Source organism: Vigna umbellata, chromosome 4, assembly GCF_029865625.1.
Source record: "Vigna umbellata cultivar VRB3 chromosome 4, Vumbellata_1.0, whole genome shotgun sequence".
Classification (NCBI taxonomy): Eukaryota; Viridiplantae; Streptophyta; class Magnoliopsida; order Fabales; family Fabaceae; genus Vigna; species Vigna umbellata.
The window spans coordinates 23,242,135-23,259,610 of record NC_142168.1 but is presented as its reverse complement, the minus strand read 5'-3'; the positions used below and the strand labels follow the sequence as shown (position 1 = coordinate 23,259,610).

General features: G+C 31.8%; 2 protein-coding genes across 4 annotated transcripts; both read left to right on the top strand.

The window, feature by feature from the left end:
- The first annotated feature begins 1,405 nt into the window (after positions 1 to 1,405).
- Positions 1,406 to 5,057, top strand: LOC124835512 (DUF21 domain-containing protein At2g14520-like). 2 transcript variants are annotated; one of them, XM_088113564.1, is made up of 12 exons: positions 1,406 to 1,595; positions 1,789 to 1,865; positions 2,073 to 2,156; positions 2,254 to 2,367; positions 3,015 to 3,101; positions 3,169 to 3,308; positions 3,379 to 3,466; positions 3,625 to 3,698; positions 3,936 to 4,066; positions 4,390 to 4,649; positions 4,783 to 4,829; positions 4,913 to 5,057. In XM_088113564.1, exons 1-12 carry the CDS (start codon positions 1,406 to 1,408, stop codon positions 5,055 to 5,057), a joined length of 1,437 nt encoding a protein of 478 aa, XP_087969690.1. The 2 variants fall into 2 exon arrangements, with proteins under 2 accessions (XP_087969690.1, XP_087969691.1); XM_088113565.1 differs by having other exon boundaries at positions 3,936 to 4,088; positions 4,424 to 4,649.
- Positions 5,058 to 6,084: 1,027 nt separating this feature from the next.
- On the top strand, positions 6,085 to 16,866 carry LOC124835525 (uncharacterized). Of its 2 annotated transcripts, none has more exons than XM_088111598.1 (14): positions 6,085 to 6,240; positions 6,379 to 6,524; positions 7,378 to 7,553; positions 7,681 to 7,827; positions 7,922 to 7,973; positions 8,096 to 8,270; positions 9,122 to 9,204; positions 13,151 to 13,363; positions 13,823 to 13,939; positions 14,703 to 14,859; positions 14,997 to 15,104; positions 15,370 to 15,435; positions 15,533 to 15,795; positions 16,462 to 16,866. In XM_088111598.1, exons 1-14 carry the CDS (start codon positions 6,186 to 6,188, stop codon positions 16,561 to 16,563), a joined length of 1,860 nt encoding a protein of 619 aa, XP_087967724.1. In that variant the 5' UTR covers positions 6,085 to 6,185; the 3' UTR covers positions 16,564 to 16,866. The 2 variants fall into 2 exon arrangements, with proteins under 2 accessions (XP_087967724.1, XP_047166415.2); XM_047310459.2 differs by having other exon boundaries at positions 16,459 to 16,866.
- Positions 16,867 to 17,476: the final 610 nt, after the last annotated feature.

The following is a 17,476-nucleotide window of genomic DNA, read 5'->3' as shown; positions in this document are numbered from 1 at the left end:
ATAAGTAAATTAATATTATATATTATTTATTTTTTTTTGTTTATTTTTTTGTATTTGAAATTTAAAATGATTTTGGATTGTATTGTATTTTTTTATTTTGAATTGTTCTTAGAGTTTAACATTATTTTGTATTGAAATTTATTTAGATTTAAATTAGAAAAAAATGTTATTTGTTTAAAAAAAATAGTAATTAAGTGAGTTAGTCATTTAATCGACTAATCCGTTATGGTCCGAATGAGATTCAAATCTTTTTGACTCGCTAACAAATAAATTGTGTTAAGTTAATTTACTGATATTTTCGTTATATTTTTATTTTATCAATTTCATTATATTCTTAATGTTTTAGGTTCAGGTTTACGTTCAAAATAAATATATGTTCGTAAAAATAAGTATAAAGATAATTTGGTCAAACTTAAATTATTTGTTCGATATTTCCAATTTTAATATTTTTTTAATTAGCTTAACTAATCATTTTATATGTTCTTTACTTCATTCCAATTGAATTCTTTTATCCACACAATTATAATTTGTTCTTTATTTAATTTATTTTGATTATAAGAAAAAAACAAGTATCATCATCTTCTCATTTATTTCTAAAATTAAACCTGGTTATACTTAGTGAGAATTGAATTTAAGATTTTCTTTATTATGATTTTTTATTATTTAGACTAATAATCTTAAAAAGTATTAATTTTAGTAAACAGAAAATGTATAAAATTATTTAATAAAAGTTTTATTTTCTAAACATAAATAAAAGTAGTCCTATGCACAAAGTTCAAGGGAATAACCCATTTAGTTTATTCATGGGGCATGTAAACTCCATATATAACCAATACCTGCTGAAAGAACATGCTACCTTCAACATCAACTTTGAGTCTTTATATTACAGTGAATTAACAATTGGACCACTCTTCAAAATCCTACTCGAGTTACAATTTTTTTATCACATCTTTTCAAAACGACACTTCAACTTAGTACTGCCAAAACTTTGAAATATAAATATATATATATATATATATATATATATATATAAATATAAATATATATATATATATATATATATATATATTTATATTAATTTTCTCAATTGGACAGCACTTTTACGTGTGAAATGTATTATAAACAAATGAGTATCACGTAGAAACCTGTGTGAAATTTAAAAACAAAAAAATAGTATACACCTTTCAACTTAATTTTTCTGTCAATTGTTTAACTTTGCCTCTTACAACTCTCCCAAGAGTTGGGAATTCATTATTTGGGACCTTTGATCCTAATGGTGGGATACTCCATTTTTATATTTAAGCATCTGCAGGCAATGGCATCCTGGTTTTTGCTTATATTCTGCTTTCTTACATGCCATGTTCCAATTCTTGTAATTGTTTGTCTTCTCCCATCCAAAGAAAAAATGAGTCCATATTTTGAGGAAAAGGCACCTTGTTGTGGATCTCACTTTTGGGTTTTACTTAGCACTTGTTGGGCTTTTGTGTTATTTGCTGCTATCACATCTGGTCTTGCTCTAGGACTCTTGTCTTTCAGCCAAGTTGATCTTGAGGTTCTTGTTAAAGCTGGGAAGCCTCAAATTCAGAAAAATGCAGGTAGTTCATTGCTTTTTGTTTAGGGTCATTTTCTTCATTTAAGAGTACCTTAACACTCAAGAAAATAAAAGACTTAGCCATGTTCATTTTGGTATACAAATTTAGCAAAAGAAATACAAGAAATTTGGGGTATGAAACTCAACTATTTACTGCTTCATCTTGTTAAGTGATGAAAACATTTCTTTATCTGCAGCAAAGATTATGTCAGTTGTTAAGAATGAGCATTTACTTTTATGCACCCTCCTTATAGCTAAATCTCTGGCACTGGAGGTATGTTAATCAGATCATTTCAAGAACCTTCTTCTGATTTAAAGTAAGCTTCTGCATACTGATTACTAAATGAAAACCAGAACTTTATCTGTGTATCCATATATTATTCCAAATCCAAACATACTTTAAATATATATGCCCTACTGAGATTCAATACCTATCATGCTTATGGTTTGGCACCACTGAACAAAAATTTTGTTACTGAAGGGGGTTTCTGTTTTTATGGAGAAAATGTTCCCTGAGTGGATTTCAGTATTAATGTCAGCCACCATGTTGGCTATCACTGCAGAGGTATAGAAAAATTATCTTTACTGTTAATATATTTAGTTACTTACATACATACATTTGTATCACTATTTTACTTTCTCATCCAAGAGTTTGATCTCAGATTATCCCTCAAGCCTTGTGTTCTCGATATGGTTTAAGTGTTGGAGCAGCATTGTCTCCCTTTGTTCGAGTTCTTATGCTGATTTTCTTCCCAATTGCATATCCACTTAGTAAGGTACTCTTATCTTTACCCAAATAAGAAAAGTTATCAGAAATTTAGTATCTGCAATGAACTAGGACAGCCTTTTTAAGATGTGAAACAAATCTGCAGTGAATTACTGACTCAATCTATTCCAATAAATTATAGACGTGAAGTAGATCAGGGTTTTCAACTTGTAATCTATATCAGGATCATTGCTAAGCTAGTTAGGCAATGTATATTATATATGTGTTCCATTATTGTGAATCAGCACATCTGAGATATTATCTATTTTGAAATCTGAAACAATTTCATAGTTTTGTTTTAAAAGACATTTCGAAAGATCAGAGGAGAGAATGTATTTAAATTGTCCATAATCTTTACTCTTAAATTATATGAGACTATTGAATATACCATAACAATATATAACAATAACCATTCAGTTTATACTTTTTTACTCTTCAATTAGTATTGCAAATTATATCACTTTTTATTTTAACCTCTCTCATTAATTACATTAAAAAAAAATCACTCAACTAAATATTCAACAAATGAAACTCCAAGAAAAAAAGGGCAGATTCCACTAGTAACATATCAATAAGATAAACAATATAAGCCTAAATGTTAGCTTCTGATACTTTAATTTTCTTTTAATTATATGTTGGCAAATTCTGCCATGGTAGTTATTGGATTGGCTTCTTGGCAAGGGGCATACTGCACTTTTAGGACGAGCAGAGTTGAAGACTTTAGTCCATTTACATGCAGATGAGGTTAGCTTATTTTATTTGCTATAGAACTATGATAACATTTTTTTTATATGCTTAAGTTCACTATCAGGCAGGGAAAGGTGGAGAATTGACACTTCATGAAACTAAAATAATTGCTGGAGCTTTGGACTTAACACAGAAGACCGCTAAAGATGCTATGACACCTTTAAGTGAAACATTTTCTCTTGACATAAACTCCAAACTTGACATGTATGTCCCTCATGTCTTACTATGATGTTTAAGCATTACCTTACCTGAACTTAATTTTTCTACTCTTTAGGCATACTATGGGCTTAATAATGAGCAAAGGTCATAGCCGCATACCAATCTACTCTGGAAAACAGACAAATATTGTTGGTATCATCTTGGTAATATATCAGTTTGATATGTTCAAGTTTATAGCAACTTATACTAGGATCATTTTCTAAGTACCACTTTTGCTGATTAATGTTAAGAGTTGGATTTTAAGTCTAACTCAACCCTACAAAACAGACATCTTTTAATATGTCTGTTCAACCTTGACTAGGTCAGGAATTTAATCTTCTGTCGTCCTGAAGATGAAACACCAATTAAATATCTGACTATCAGGAGAGTTCCTAGGTATGAAACTTCTTTCCCTGTTTTGCTGATGATAAAGGAAGCTTTGAATGACACATATATTTATCATAGGAAGATGACAATGCTTATGATGATGAAGGTGAAGGCAAAGATGAAAAAATAAAGGAAAAAACGGCATAACTAGCCAACAGAAAATTCATGTGCTCAGAATGTTGTACTAATGGATTAATCTCTGTTATTATCTGTGTAGAGCTTATAATGTTCCACTTTGGTTATCAGAGTTGATGAAGATTGGCCATTGTATGATATTCTGAATCAATTCAAGAAGGGTCAAAGCCACATGGCTGTTGTCCTCAAATGTGAAGAAAATATCAGAACTGCTGCAACTGAGAAAGAAGGAAAAACTCCAGGTCTGATTATACCAATGAACAAGTTTTGATTTTGATTACATAAAAAAATTTCCTTGTTTATCCTTGTAAAATTTAAAACTATTGTTTTTTGACTGTTCTAAATTAGTCCTTGTAAAGTATTTTTTTTGCTAATGCTCATCCCTCCAAAATTAAAAGTCATTTGATACTTAACTTTCAATTTTGTAATGTATCTTAAAGTTTTATCTGCATTATATCACAGACATCAGTGGAGTCACTAGACATTTCGATCAACACAAACATTTAACTAGTATCACATAGTTGGTTCTTGCAAGTATCTAACCTTGTAGGTGTGAATTTTACAGGACTTGGATCTTCATGTGAACCGGGAGATTATAGTCGCATCTCAACTGATGCATCAGATTGGCATTCACAAGAAACAGAATATTACAGTGCAACCCTGAAGAGCGCCATGAATCGTGAGGGTGACGCAGGTCTTCCACAAAGAATATCAGAGCAACCTGATGCAAGTTCATCCTTTGAGAATGTGGAGTCTTTTCCAACAACAGATGGGGAAGTGATTGGGATAATCACATTGGAAGATGTTATGGAAGAGTTACTTCAGGTTAATGTTACTCACTATGATCGATACTCCTTAGAAATTTGGTTTGCAATTCAATAGCAGCAACAATAGTTAGCGATTTTCTTTCTCTGGTATTCTTAGATTGCTGATATTTTTGTTCTTTTCATCATTCAAGGAAGATATATTGGATGAAACTGATCAATATGTTGATGTTCATCAAAAGTGAGTAGCGTTTCAAAACTTTAACTCATGATCATTGAGTGTATATGTTATTAATTGATTCATTCTCTATATTGTTTGATCAGTATCAAAATAAAACTGCAACATGCAAGAAGAGTGTCATCTGGGTCATCAAGAAGGGCTTCAAGCTCTCGTCAACAAAGGAGAAGTTCAGATGCATCTCGACTTTACTTTTTAACTCCTTCATATGTATTACCTGTTTCTCCATAACCAGAATTATTCACCACCCATGTTTCACCTCAAGAAATATTTATCATAAATTTCTAAGAGGAGTATTATGAGATCATGTGATGATTGATGTATAAAATCGTATAAAGTTTCAAATTTATCATGTTTAATTTTTAGAAGTAAATGTTTTTTTTTGTTACTAATCAATCATGAATCATTTTAAGTAAAAATGTTTCGAAGTAGTTATCATAAAAAGTAATAAAATTGTCAAAAATTTTCTTTTTCCAGTTTTGAAAAAATAGTTGAGATTTCCAACCGTTGCTTAATTTATGTATTTCGTAATTTATGTACCTATGCAATATATAAATATAACTAAGTGTATGTTTATGTTATTGTCTTTAATTATATTTTAAAATTTTAATATTTTGGATTACAAAATTATTATTTTGCTACCTATAAAATAATAAAGAAAAAAATAATAAAAAGAAGTTAATCATATGTTTAAAATAATGCGACCAATTATTATTCTTTAAATACTATTATTTTCCTTTCTTCCTATTTCATACAGTCCATATTGCGTCTCTAACAATGTTTTCATTTAAATTATAGAATATTACACATTAAAAATCACAAGTTAAAATTCAAAATATATATATATATATATATATATATATATATTGATTTAATATATTTTCTGTCATTTAATACAACAAGAACAAACTTAAGATTTTCAAATTTCGGAGTTGCAGAGGAAAATCGTGATGTGCATAACGGAACCTCCTCTCATCCAGTTCAAACAAGAAATTTAGCCTAATTATACTTATCCAGTACAACTTTTTGGGACCTTTTTTTTTTCTGGCACTCTATTCTAATATCATAAACTCCATAATATCTCTTTCTTCCTTCTTCTTCTTATTATTATTATTATTATCACTGTTATTATTATTATTATTTATTATTATTATTATTATTATTATAATAAGGGTGCATGAAGAGAAAGTCCGTTTTGGTTGGGCTAACCCGAACTATCTAGGCCGAAAAGACCCGATCCGGTCAGAACCTTCCATTTTCTTTTCTCTGCGAAATTCAAATTCCCGCTGAAAAGTGAAAAATTACAGAAAGAAAAACAAAACGAAAATATCATCATCAACCACCACAATCAGCAACAACATGAGCGACGTTGATCGCTTGTTCGCGTGCTTCAAGTGCGGTTTAACACCTCCGAGTATGTTCTTCAATTTTTCTCTTTTCTCTCTTTCTCTCTCTCTGCCAAACCCCTAAGAAGCAATGAAATTCCAATTTCTTACTGTTTTGTGTGAAATTAAAAAAATAAATAACAAAATGAATTGTGTTGTTGCCTCAGAATCTGCTACGAGGGAAAGGAAACGAAGCAGAGGAAGATTGGAGCAAGGGAGTTCGGAATCTCCGGGTCCAGGATCGGTTGGAGAAGAACTGAAAACCCCCTTATCACGCATCAGAAAAACCAACATTGAATCTTCCATGGAAAAAGTAATGTAGTTTCTGCTGTTAGAAAAGGACTAAATTTAGATAAAGCTTATGATGCTCTTTCTAATCAAATTAGAGTTTCTTTTTAGTCATCAGTGTCATAAAGTTTCATGAAATGTCAATATAGATTAGGAATTAAAACTTCAATTCTGATTGAAGAACAATTCTAAAAGGTGCACGAGGAGCTCTGTCTAAGTTTTTTTCACCCAATCCATGTCGGTAGTTATCTGAGCTAGTCATCAAGACCAATAAGGAAATTTGGAACACATAATTCATCAAGGAACTCATATAAGGAACCAAGACACCACCTTCAACCCAAATTTTTAAGCCAATGGGTTTTTTCTGAACTTTTTCCTTATATGTTGCTCTTCTTGCTTATTTTCACCTAATGTGGAACTCCATTTCACACTTGACTCCAACAAAATCACAACTTTTATCCCTTTAAACGTTTTGTTTACTTTAAGTAGCTAGGTAACTTTAGCTTGCTTGGTATAATTTATTATTGGATTATTGGAGTTAAAATGTCATGGGATTTGATGTATCTTTCAGTTTAATTGGTGAGTGTTTGGTTTGAGAGCACGTTTCCTGTTTTCACTTTCAGTTATAATTATACTATCTTATTTTCACTTTGCTATGTCTTTGAAAGTTTATAAGTTTAACTTTTTGCTATACATACAAACTTTTGGAAATGAAAACAGAGGATGCTTACTTTTTTATTTATTTTTGTACATTAGATTGCTTCCTCTTCTACCCAAGCTGTTTTTAGAATGTTGCTGTATTTCTACATATATACGTGCAACTTGGCTCATACACTATCCTTCCATGAAAATTAAAATCCTTTGCATTTCAATTTCAGCTTAAATCAGCAGTAGCCAAAAAAGCACAAAGTATTGGTCCTGGGAAGCAATTCTCTCCAATAGTATTTTATGGATCTCCTCATGGTGTGCCTCCCAAAAGGCCAACACGTATGTTATGGCGATTATTACGAGAGATATGTCCTGATCTCTCTCAGAAAAAGACATTGAACGTAAGGTATTGGTTTGTTAGATGGTGCATGTTGGTTATACCCGTTACACTTTCCATATGTTTACTGATTTACTATTCTTTTACTTTATGTATGATGCGGAATATGACTTAATCCTGCTTTGTGTTTGTATAGAAAGGAAGTTTGGATGACATTCCCTAGGCAGGATGAAGCAATGAAGTTTTCCAAAGGGCAAACAGATGTACATGTTTTCAGCTATCAAGACCACTTTAATGGCCAAAGAAGGTTCCTCGTGTCTACTTATACAGAATTCTGGCGAAGGTTTACTTCCCATTTCTTTCTCATATGATTCATTATTTGCAACTAATTAGTAATATCCTTGAGACCATATAATTGCTGATGACCATACACTCAGGTACAAGAATATGAATCCCAAATTTCGACATCATTATGAAGTTATTCAAGAGGTAATAATCTCGTGTTTTTTATATTCACTATATAACTTGCAAAACGAGGTTGTGGTTGCATTGCCTTTAAACTATGTGCTTATTTGATTTTTCCGGTCGAAATGTTTCCTTTTTGCTTCCAGGGTTTACCATGTCACCTTTATTTTGATTTGGAGTTTAATAAGAAAGTCAACAAAGAAAAGAATGGAGAGGAAATGGTTGATCTCTTGATATCAATGGTTTTTGAAGCCTTACATGAAAAATATGCAATTCAAGGAGACCACGATTGGGTTTTAGAACTTGATTCTTCAACTGAAGGTATGGCTTTTCTCCAGGTCTATTACTGTCGTGTGTGTAGCCTATATCTTTGATGAGCTTTTTCTGTTTGCTTACATGAATTCTTGATCCCTTAGCTTTAGCATTGACCAGGATTGAAGTCGTGCACCCCAAAAAAGACTTTTTGTCGTTGTAATCGATTACCAAACATTGTAATCGATTACAACGTGTTGAAGTCGTGTAGGGGGGCACGACTTCACCATGTATAAGCAAAAATGTCTCTGTGTAATCGATTACCTGTGTACAATTTTCTCTTTTTTCTGCCAAATATAATTTACTGAAGAATTTGTGGCTAATCCATGTATATTAAGAGTTGCAGTTTGCTTTGGCACATTGATTTGCTCTTAGGGATCAGTGTTGACTTGTTCAAATTAGATGGCAGCTATCATTGGTGCCGTTTGTTGACCAAAACATTGGGAGTAGTGAATATAAAGATTGTTTGTCTTGTCTAATTTTCACTGAAATGCTTTGGTTGGAGGATTCAGTCCCCAAGACTTTGTGCCAAGTGCTAAGGACTTCATCTTTGAACCAATGGACACCTGAAGCACTTATTATCCTAACTAGTTAAGGATACATATCACGGGATAAAGAAAAAACATAACAAATTCTAAGAGATAATGGGAAATATAGAGAAACTACTACTAAAACATAATCCAAGATACAAAAATAAATTTTCATATATTAAAACATATTGTTAATTCCAACATCGTTTTACAGTAGTTTTTCTTTATTTGTTAATTTTTACAAGTAAAACTATTGTTAAGTGCTTCTACTGTGACTTATGATTTTTCCCATGTTAGGAATGACCCTTATCTCAGTACTTTCATTTGCAGAGAAGTTCTCTCGTCATGTATTAGTTTGCATACCAAAGGCTGCATTTAAGAACAACTCTCACGCAGGTGCATTTGTTTCAGAAGTAAGTCCGAGTATTTTCATTATTTTCAACCTTAGCCAGACATAAATTTTGGATTAGGATGGTTTTCTTTCTATTATTTAGATTTAGTAAAATTATGAATGGTTCATTATTAATTACTTTTTATTGAATATAGTAAAACTAGATATAGGATTAATCTTCTTTGTGTAGAAAATACACTTAAGGTAATGTATTTATAATGAGAATGTGAGCTAAGTCCAAATACAAATGAATATGTAAAAATAACATAATTAACAAAGGGACTATGTTTCCCTAATTAACATAAAATGCAATATATCTAATATTCCCTCTCAAGTTGGTGCATATAAATCGTATACACTAAGCTTGTTACAAATATAATCAATTCTCGGTTTCTGTAAAAACTTAGTAAAAGTATCTTCTAATTGATCATTTGACTTGACGAACTCAGTCTTGATGTCTTTAGATACAATCTTCTCTCGAAAGAAGTGACAGTCAATCTAAACGGATTTGGTTCTCTCATGAAAGACATGATTAGAACTGATATGAAGAGCAAACTGCTTGTTACATGTAATTTTCATTTGAGTGATATCTCCAAACTGTAACTATCTAAGCAATTGCTTAAGCTGGAAAAGTTCACAAGTGACTAAGGCCATAGTTCTATATTTTGTTTCTACACTAGATCTTGCTACAACACTTTGTTTTTTGCTCTTCCAAGAGATCAAGTTACCACCAATTGAGATACAATACTCAGAAGTAGATATTTTATCAGAAGGAGATCCTCCTCAATCAACATTTGAATAACAAACAACTTTTGTATGGTTATTGGAACCATGTAGCAAACCTTTTCTAGGAGATTCTTTATGTACTTTAATTATAAATGATTGCATTCCAATGATCTTCACATGGGGAATTGAGAAATTGGCTCACCATACTGACGACAAAGAAAATGTCAGGATGAGTAACCATAAGGTAATTTAATTTCTCAACCAATCTTCTATATTGCTCAGAATCTTAAATAGGCTCTCCTTGATTTGGTAGGAGTTTGTTATTAGGATCCATGGGTGTGGCAATAGATTTTGAATTCATCAACTTAGTTTCCTCCAAAATATCCAATGCATATGTCCTTTGAGATATAACAATACTATCGTTTGATTGTGCTACCTCAATACCCAAGAAATATTTGAATTGCCAAGATCTTTGGTTTGAAAATGGTAGCAAAGGTGTTGTTTCATCAGGGATATGCCATGATGGTCACTGTCTGTAAGAACAATGTCATCAACGTGTACTATCAAATAGACATATCCAGTACTTGATTGATGGTAAAAGATGAAATGATCTGCTTCACTTTGAGTCATACCAAATTGTTGAACAACACTGTTAAGTTTTTCAAACCAGGCCTTAGGATATTGTTTTAGGTCATGTAAAGATTTATGAAAGCGACATACCAGTCCAGAAGATTCTCCTTGAGCAACAAATCTAGTAGGTTGCTTCATATAAATTTCTTCTTGCAAATCTCCATTGAGAAAAACATTTTTGACATCCGATTGATAAAGAGGTCATTGTTGAATAGCGACCATGACTAAAAATAAACTAACAGAAATAATCTTTATCATTGGAGAAAAACTATCATCATAATCCAATCCCAAAATTTGTGTATAACCATTGGCCACAAGTCAAGCTTCAAGGCAATCAATAGTACCATTAAGACCAACTTTGATAGCAAAATCCCACTTGCAACCAGATTTAGGATAGGCTAAGGAATCACAGACAAATTTAGGAATGGACACAAGAAATAGATGAAAGGTAGGTATAAAATGGTGGAAATAATCTATGGTAACAAAATAATATAATATGGAGGACAAATGGAAGGTCAGATTCAGTTGTTAGAGCCGGAGGAGGGAGACAAAATAGTTGGTACTTGAAGTGAGTCACTTGGTGGTTGTAGGGGGATGTCTTTGACTATAAATCTGAAATGGTGGAAGAGGAGGATAATCTAACGGTGGACTATGCACAATTGTAGGATCACAAACAATAGGAATAGTAACTGTAGTAGACGAAGATACATAAGAAGAAGAAGGACCCTTAAAGTAAAAAGAAGACTCATTAAACTTGACATCTAGGGAAATAAAATAGCGGTTAAGAGAAGGACAAAAATACTTATATTCTCTTTGTGATCAAATAAATCCTAAAAAAACACATTTGTGTGATCTAGGAGATAAATTATCAAGTCCAGAACTAAAATTATGAACAAAACATGTAGACTAAAAAACTTTAATAGGTAAGGGATGTAAAGGTGCATGAGGAAATAAAATAGAATGAGAAATTTTGTTAGTTAAAACTGAAGACGACATGCGGTTAATAAGATAACATGCAATAAGAATAGCATCATCCCAAAAATGTTGAGGAATCTTACCGTTAATTAAAAGTGTGCAAGTTGTTTCAATAAGATGTCTATTCTTGCACTGGCCACCCCATTTTGTTGAGGTCTATAAGCACATGAAATTCGATTTAGAATGCCATGAGAAGCCATAAAATGTTTAAAAGAATGAGAAACATATTCCCCGACCATTATCACTTTGCAAAGTTCGAATGGAAATCTCAAATTGAGTTTTAATTTTATTATAAAAGGATTGAAATATAGAAAATAAATTAGAATGACTGTTCATTAAAAACAACCAAGTGCATATGTAATAGTCATCAATAAAAGTAATAAAATATTGAAAACCTAAATTAGATGACTAATTTAAAGTTTGGACCCGGAGACATAAAGAACATGATCAATGGTTAAAGATGGAAAAAGATTAACAGTACCAACACCATGGGATATAAGACCCTAGACCCATCAGTCATTGTAACCGTAGGAAATTTGTTTGGAGATTTGTGGCACCTGAATCGAGAACCCAAGGTCCAAGAGAAGAAGGTTAAGTTAGGCCAACAAAAGATATGCGTGCAACAAAAGCAGCGGAACTAGAATTTTGATGATCTTCAAACCATTTTAGAAATTCATTTGAAAGAACAGGTTGACTTGCACTATCAAAAGAGGCAACTGAAGTAGTAATGGAGAAAGAAAAACCCTAAAAATCCAAGGTTCTCCAATTAAGGGAACAAACATAGATCCCGAAAGAAGAGAAAGAGGTGACCACAATGCAGTTGATTGCTGTCCAAATATCCTATTTAGGAACAAGTATGATCATTTCTGAATTTAATTCCTCTCATAGCATAAACATATAAAACCAGAGAAGAACGTTGAAATAAGACAAAGATGAAGATACCACAATCTAACATATTGAATACTCAATGAAGATTTGCCACAAAAATTTTATGCTTTGATAAGTGTTAGATATATTACATTTTATGTTAATTAGGGAAACAAACTTTTGCTATTGTTTGATATTGGTAGATATTGTTGATAGTGTTTTTAACAATATCTTCTATCTACCATATTTATGTTTGGTTGTCATATATACTTGTATCATTTTTCATTATAAATATATTACCCTATGTGTGTTTTAGACACAAGGAAGATTAATCATATACCTAGTTTTACTATATTCAACAAGAACCCGTGTTCTATGACAAGAACCAAGAGAATCCTCCCTCAACAAATTCAAAATTCAAATATTGACTATCAAAAACTTTCTCTAGATACCATATTGAATATAGTAAACCTAGATATATGATTAATCTTCCTTGTGTTAAAAATACACATAGGGTCATGCATTTATAATAATGAGAAGGAGGCTAAGCGCAAATACAAATGAATATGTAAAAATAACATAATTAAGATCGAGACTATATTTCCTTAATTAACATAAAAGGCAATATATTTAACACTTTTTATGAAAATGTTTTTCTTAGTTGGTGAAAGGGAAAGTTTATAGTAGTTATGCAACGCTCTATGACATTTATTTTCTATAGCATCCAGTATCCACTATCGACCATTGCCACTTCGATTGCATTTTAGTAGATATGCTCAAGAGTTCAAAAAGCAAGGGCGAAAGATAAAGGTTTTGATAAATTGTTTGTAAGGAAAGATTCTAGCAGCGAGGAATCTGCAGACCAACTTTTTGTGGATACTGCAGTATATTCTCGGAATCGTTGTTTCCGTCTTGTTCTCTCCTCAAAAGCAGGAAAAAGTTCAGTTCTTCTACCGACAAAGCGATTTAAGTGCAAGGACTTGGTATGGAACTTTTCTTACTAATATTTGCTATTTGAATTATTCCATCAAAATAATGTTATTTGGAAAGGATTTCACCTTGAGGAAAATTACATGAAATTTGGAATGTTTAGTTTTAGTATTTGTTCTTGCATCATTAAAATGGGAACACGAAGAGCCATTATATGAAATAGAGCTCCTTTTAAGAAATTGGTCATTATCATGATTCTTCTCTTAGATCCTATTGGGGTATTAGGTATATGAAAAGAATTTATGTGCCACGTAGAAAGGGTAATAACATGTATTGTTGTCAATTTCCTGTTGAAGACAGTTGTGGGATCTTATTCAATGCAATGAAAGCCAACAATATGCATTATAATGAGCAAATCAGTGTATATATATGTCTTCATTCTGCCTTTTATTCATTTTGTGCAATTTTTTTCTTCGTTAGTTATATTTCTGTTTGATTTTGTTAAGTGACAGGGTGAAGAAGACATGTTCATGGCTTCCTTGATATGCAATATTGATGTTGATTGCCAAACATATCTGGTCTGCAAAACAGACTTAGAATGTGTGAAAACTCTGCATTTTGATACAGAGGTAGATTTGGGCTTTAAGTTTATAAATCTTTTATTGCATCAAATTTTATTTCTTTTTGTTCCAATATGATGCTCGGCTAATGTGCACGTATCCGAAAAGATGTGTTTGTTAGGGCCGTACGATTATCTTAAAAATAATAGAATAATATACATATTTTAAAATGTATAAAAATTCATGAATCATAATAAGTTTATAATTGAAATTCTGAAATCTAAATTAAAAGCATAGGTTTTTAAACATTGCTAAAATAGAAAATATTATAAATCATTGTCATCATAAATTACTTCTTTGGAGTAGTACTATTAATCTCATGTCTTTGTTGAAATAACTTATAAACAACTAGTTTCATCTTCTCTTAATCACGAGACAATATTTCTATGGTTTTATATTATGCATATTTATATGTTTCATGCAGTTGTGTTAGATATAGGTGCTTTAAAGGTGTGGACACTTCACCTATACATATCGGTGAAGTATCTAAAAGTATCGGTATCAGATACTAGAAACAAATAGAAATATTGGTGATTCATAGATTTAGATAATTCATTGAAATACCGGTGCTTCATTCTTTGGTTATTGTTTTCAACTGTGAAAAGTTTACTTTCTTTGTTTAGAAAGTGTTATCATGTTAAATGATTAAATCTGTAGATTTCTTCAAAATCTTTTACCATGTCTGCACATACCCATAACTGAACAGCTTTCTTGAAATTTAAACTTTCATGCGCTTAATTACTTAATTATTATACTTATTTAACTTTGACAGGAGAGTAGTAATGTTAAAATTCCATGCCAAATTCTTCGAGAATTTAAAATGGATATTGGCACAAGTGATCTTTCAACTACATACTTCATGGGAAAGTCACCATTCCCATTTCTGGACAAATTTATACTATCTGTTGCCTCTGTCGGGAATATACCAGGTGATACATGTCAGCTTGTAATGTTGACTTTATTATTTTAACATGTTTTTCATGGTTTCATGTTGTCCCTGGGCTTTTCATGCTTGAGATTTCAGTATAACCCTACTCATTGTGTTGATTTTTTTCTGCAATTACAGGAAACATTCATAGCTGGTATTTTTTATCGGAATTTAGACTAATGATCTACAGCATGACAAAAAATAGATACTGTGAGCGAATTGGCAGACAGCATAAAAGCAATAATGGTAAATCCCCTGAAAGTGCTTTGTTTTTTTATCCTGAAAGGCCGGAACGGCTGCTTGGCTATCTCTGAATGTTAAGTATCCTCTCAAATGAATTTTTATTTTTAGGTAGATATTCCTTGTATTTTGATTATGATACTGTAGTGAAGCCAGGGATTTTTTTTTTCTCGTTTCTGTTTTTAGAAGTGTGGTTGCACCTTGTCTTCAATTTTGCTGTGTTCTCTATTATAGGATTGGAACATACTAATTTGATGATTTTCTGGTCCAGTGATATATGTGGTTGATCTACGAATGGCAGTGTATTATCAGAAATGTCATGATCCTGACTGCAGAGGTTAATATATTTACAGTGAAGCGCTTGAATACCCTTTTCACACTCAGTTCTCTATTCTGTTTTAACATGTTTATTAATTCATTATTCATGAAAACAGGTTACCGGTCTCCGTCACGACCAATCCCAGTTCATGTGTTCTCCAATCCTTCAGATGTAATCGATTCCTCCTTTGGGTTGTTAGATGATGGACAATTAGTAGATAATAAGTGGAGACATGAACTTTATGATAACAAAGAACAAAATTCTCTACAATATGATGACGATGTTGAGGACAACTCTAACGATTCCTGGTGGCGAGAAGCCATAAGAGTTGTTGAAGATATGGAGAATAGGCAAACAAAGACAGAGCTAAGCACGATGGTTAGTAAATCCTAAACTTGATTTAAACCCTACCATTTACATTACAATGGCCATAGGATTCCCTAGTCTGTTATTGTTATCTTGCTCCACTACAAGACTAAAGGCCTATGCCCATTATTTAGACCGTGGTGGCAGATTGTGTTTTCCAATATGAATTTTGTTGGAAAATTATTGGGTGAGGTACGATCAAGTCTAAGTTGTGAAATTCAACGAACTCGAACTGATCACAATTGGTTCCGTTGGGTATTTTGCTTAGATTGCATTTTAGATTGTAAAGAATGGAGCCTGATAGTTTTATTCAATCCAATTTGAGTTGGACAGATTTGATTCTGGTCACTTACAAATTCTTTGATCACAATATAACGCAACTTAGTTTAGTTTCATTTTATTTCAAATTTGACCCAACTTGACCTTTGATAATCCTTTACTATGTGACCTTTTCCAAACGGGTCTTCAACTATTGAAGTAGGGCTATATTTGAATTGAAACTATTGGAGACAGTGTCAACTAGCTCAGCTGGTGAAATCCGTTGCAAGCGATTGTGAAAACCTAAGATGAATATTACCTTTTTGTAACAGTGAATTAATGTGTCTGTTTTATCTTAAGCAGCCACATAATTACATTTACATAACCCTTAATATTACTCAATAAAATATCTTAAAGCAGGAGGCAATTGATGATGATGAGGAGTGGTGGCTGGCTGTAGAAAATACTGCATCCCAGGCTGAACTAGCCAGCTTTAGTCAACAAGAATTTTGCGCCATCTAAGTCCATTGAGTACAAAGAATATCTTCAGGACTTGATAGCTGAAAACTCAGAATCTGCTGCAAGCAACTTATGGATCCTGTGAACTGATCCGCCTAAAGGATAGAAAATGCTCTTGAAGAGGATTGACAACTGATACACGAGCTGTATGAGTTTGACTGTAAATTTTAACCATTTGCTGTGTCGATGTTAATAATCAGGTCAATTCTTCTTAACTATTCCTATCCATTTCATGACTTTCATAACCTTAGTGAAATAAATCGAGTTAACACGCTATAGTTTTTATTTATTATTATTATTTTTCAAGTCATCTCAATCAATTTCATTTTATAGCACTAAGCCGTTCCTGTATTATAGAATGAATATCGAAGGTTTATATATTTGGGAAACCTTGTTAAACAGGATTTTAAAACCGAGATTGTGTGTATTCTTGAAATAATTAAATTTATGAGAAAATTATAGCAAGGAATTGTTCTAACTTATGGTTTGGAATTTCACGGGGACGTAATTTTGTTTTAATTAATTTAATGAGCCTAAAACTTCTATTGCCTTTAGTGATCTTGTCAGTCTTACATTTGAAAAGAGCATGGCAAAATAAATATATCTAAGTGTAGGCATAATTTGTTACCTGTTTATATGCAAGCATAAATGATTATAAAAATAAGTGCATAAATTTTTCCGAGCAAAAATGACAATTGTGTTGAATGTGCATTTCAAATAAGTACTAGTTCCGTCTGTATACAATCTTCATGAAAATGTTCATCATCGACAGAATAATGATTGGAAATACCATGTTGAAACCATTTACGTCTCCAAAATTTTCTGATAGTTCACTGGTTAAAACATTAAAATTATTGAATTATTGTTAACTAGAATTGTGATTGAATTAGTGCAATTAATTAAGTATAAAATATAA

What these genes read in the sequence shown, in the direction of transcription:
- LOC124835525 (XM_047310459.2), top strand. Translation starts at nt 6,186, where the DNA reads ATGAGCGACGTTGATCGCTTGTTCGCGTGCTTCAAGTGCGGTTTAACA. An exon ending in TTGAATCTTCCATGGAAAAA is followed by an intron (nt 6,525 to 7,377) that starts GTAATGTAGTTT and finishes TTTCAATTTCAG; the next exon opens with CTTAAATCAGCAGTAGCCAA. An exon ending in GATTTAAGTGCAAGGACTTG is followed by an intron (nt 13,364 to 13,822) that starts GTATGGAACTTT and finishes GTTAAGTGACAG; the next exon opens with GGTGAAGAAGACATGTTCAT.
- LOC124835512 (XM_088113564.1), top strand. Translation starts at nt 1,406, where the DNA reads ATGAGTCCATATTTTGAGGAAAAGGCACCTTGTTGTGGATCTCACTTT. An exon ending in TCAAATTCAGAAAAATGCAG is followed by an intron (nt 1,596 to 1,788) that starts GTAGTTCATTGC and finishes CTTTATCTGCAG; the next exon opens with CAAAGATTATGTCAGTTGTT. An exon ending in CTAAATCTCTGGCACTGGAG is followed by an intron (nt 1,866 to 2,072) that starts GTATGTTAATCA and finishes TTGTTACTGAAG; the next exon opens with GGGGTTTCTGTTTTTATGGA.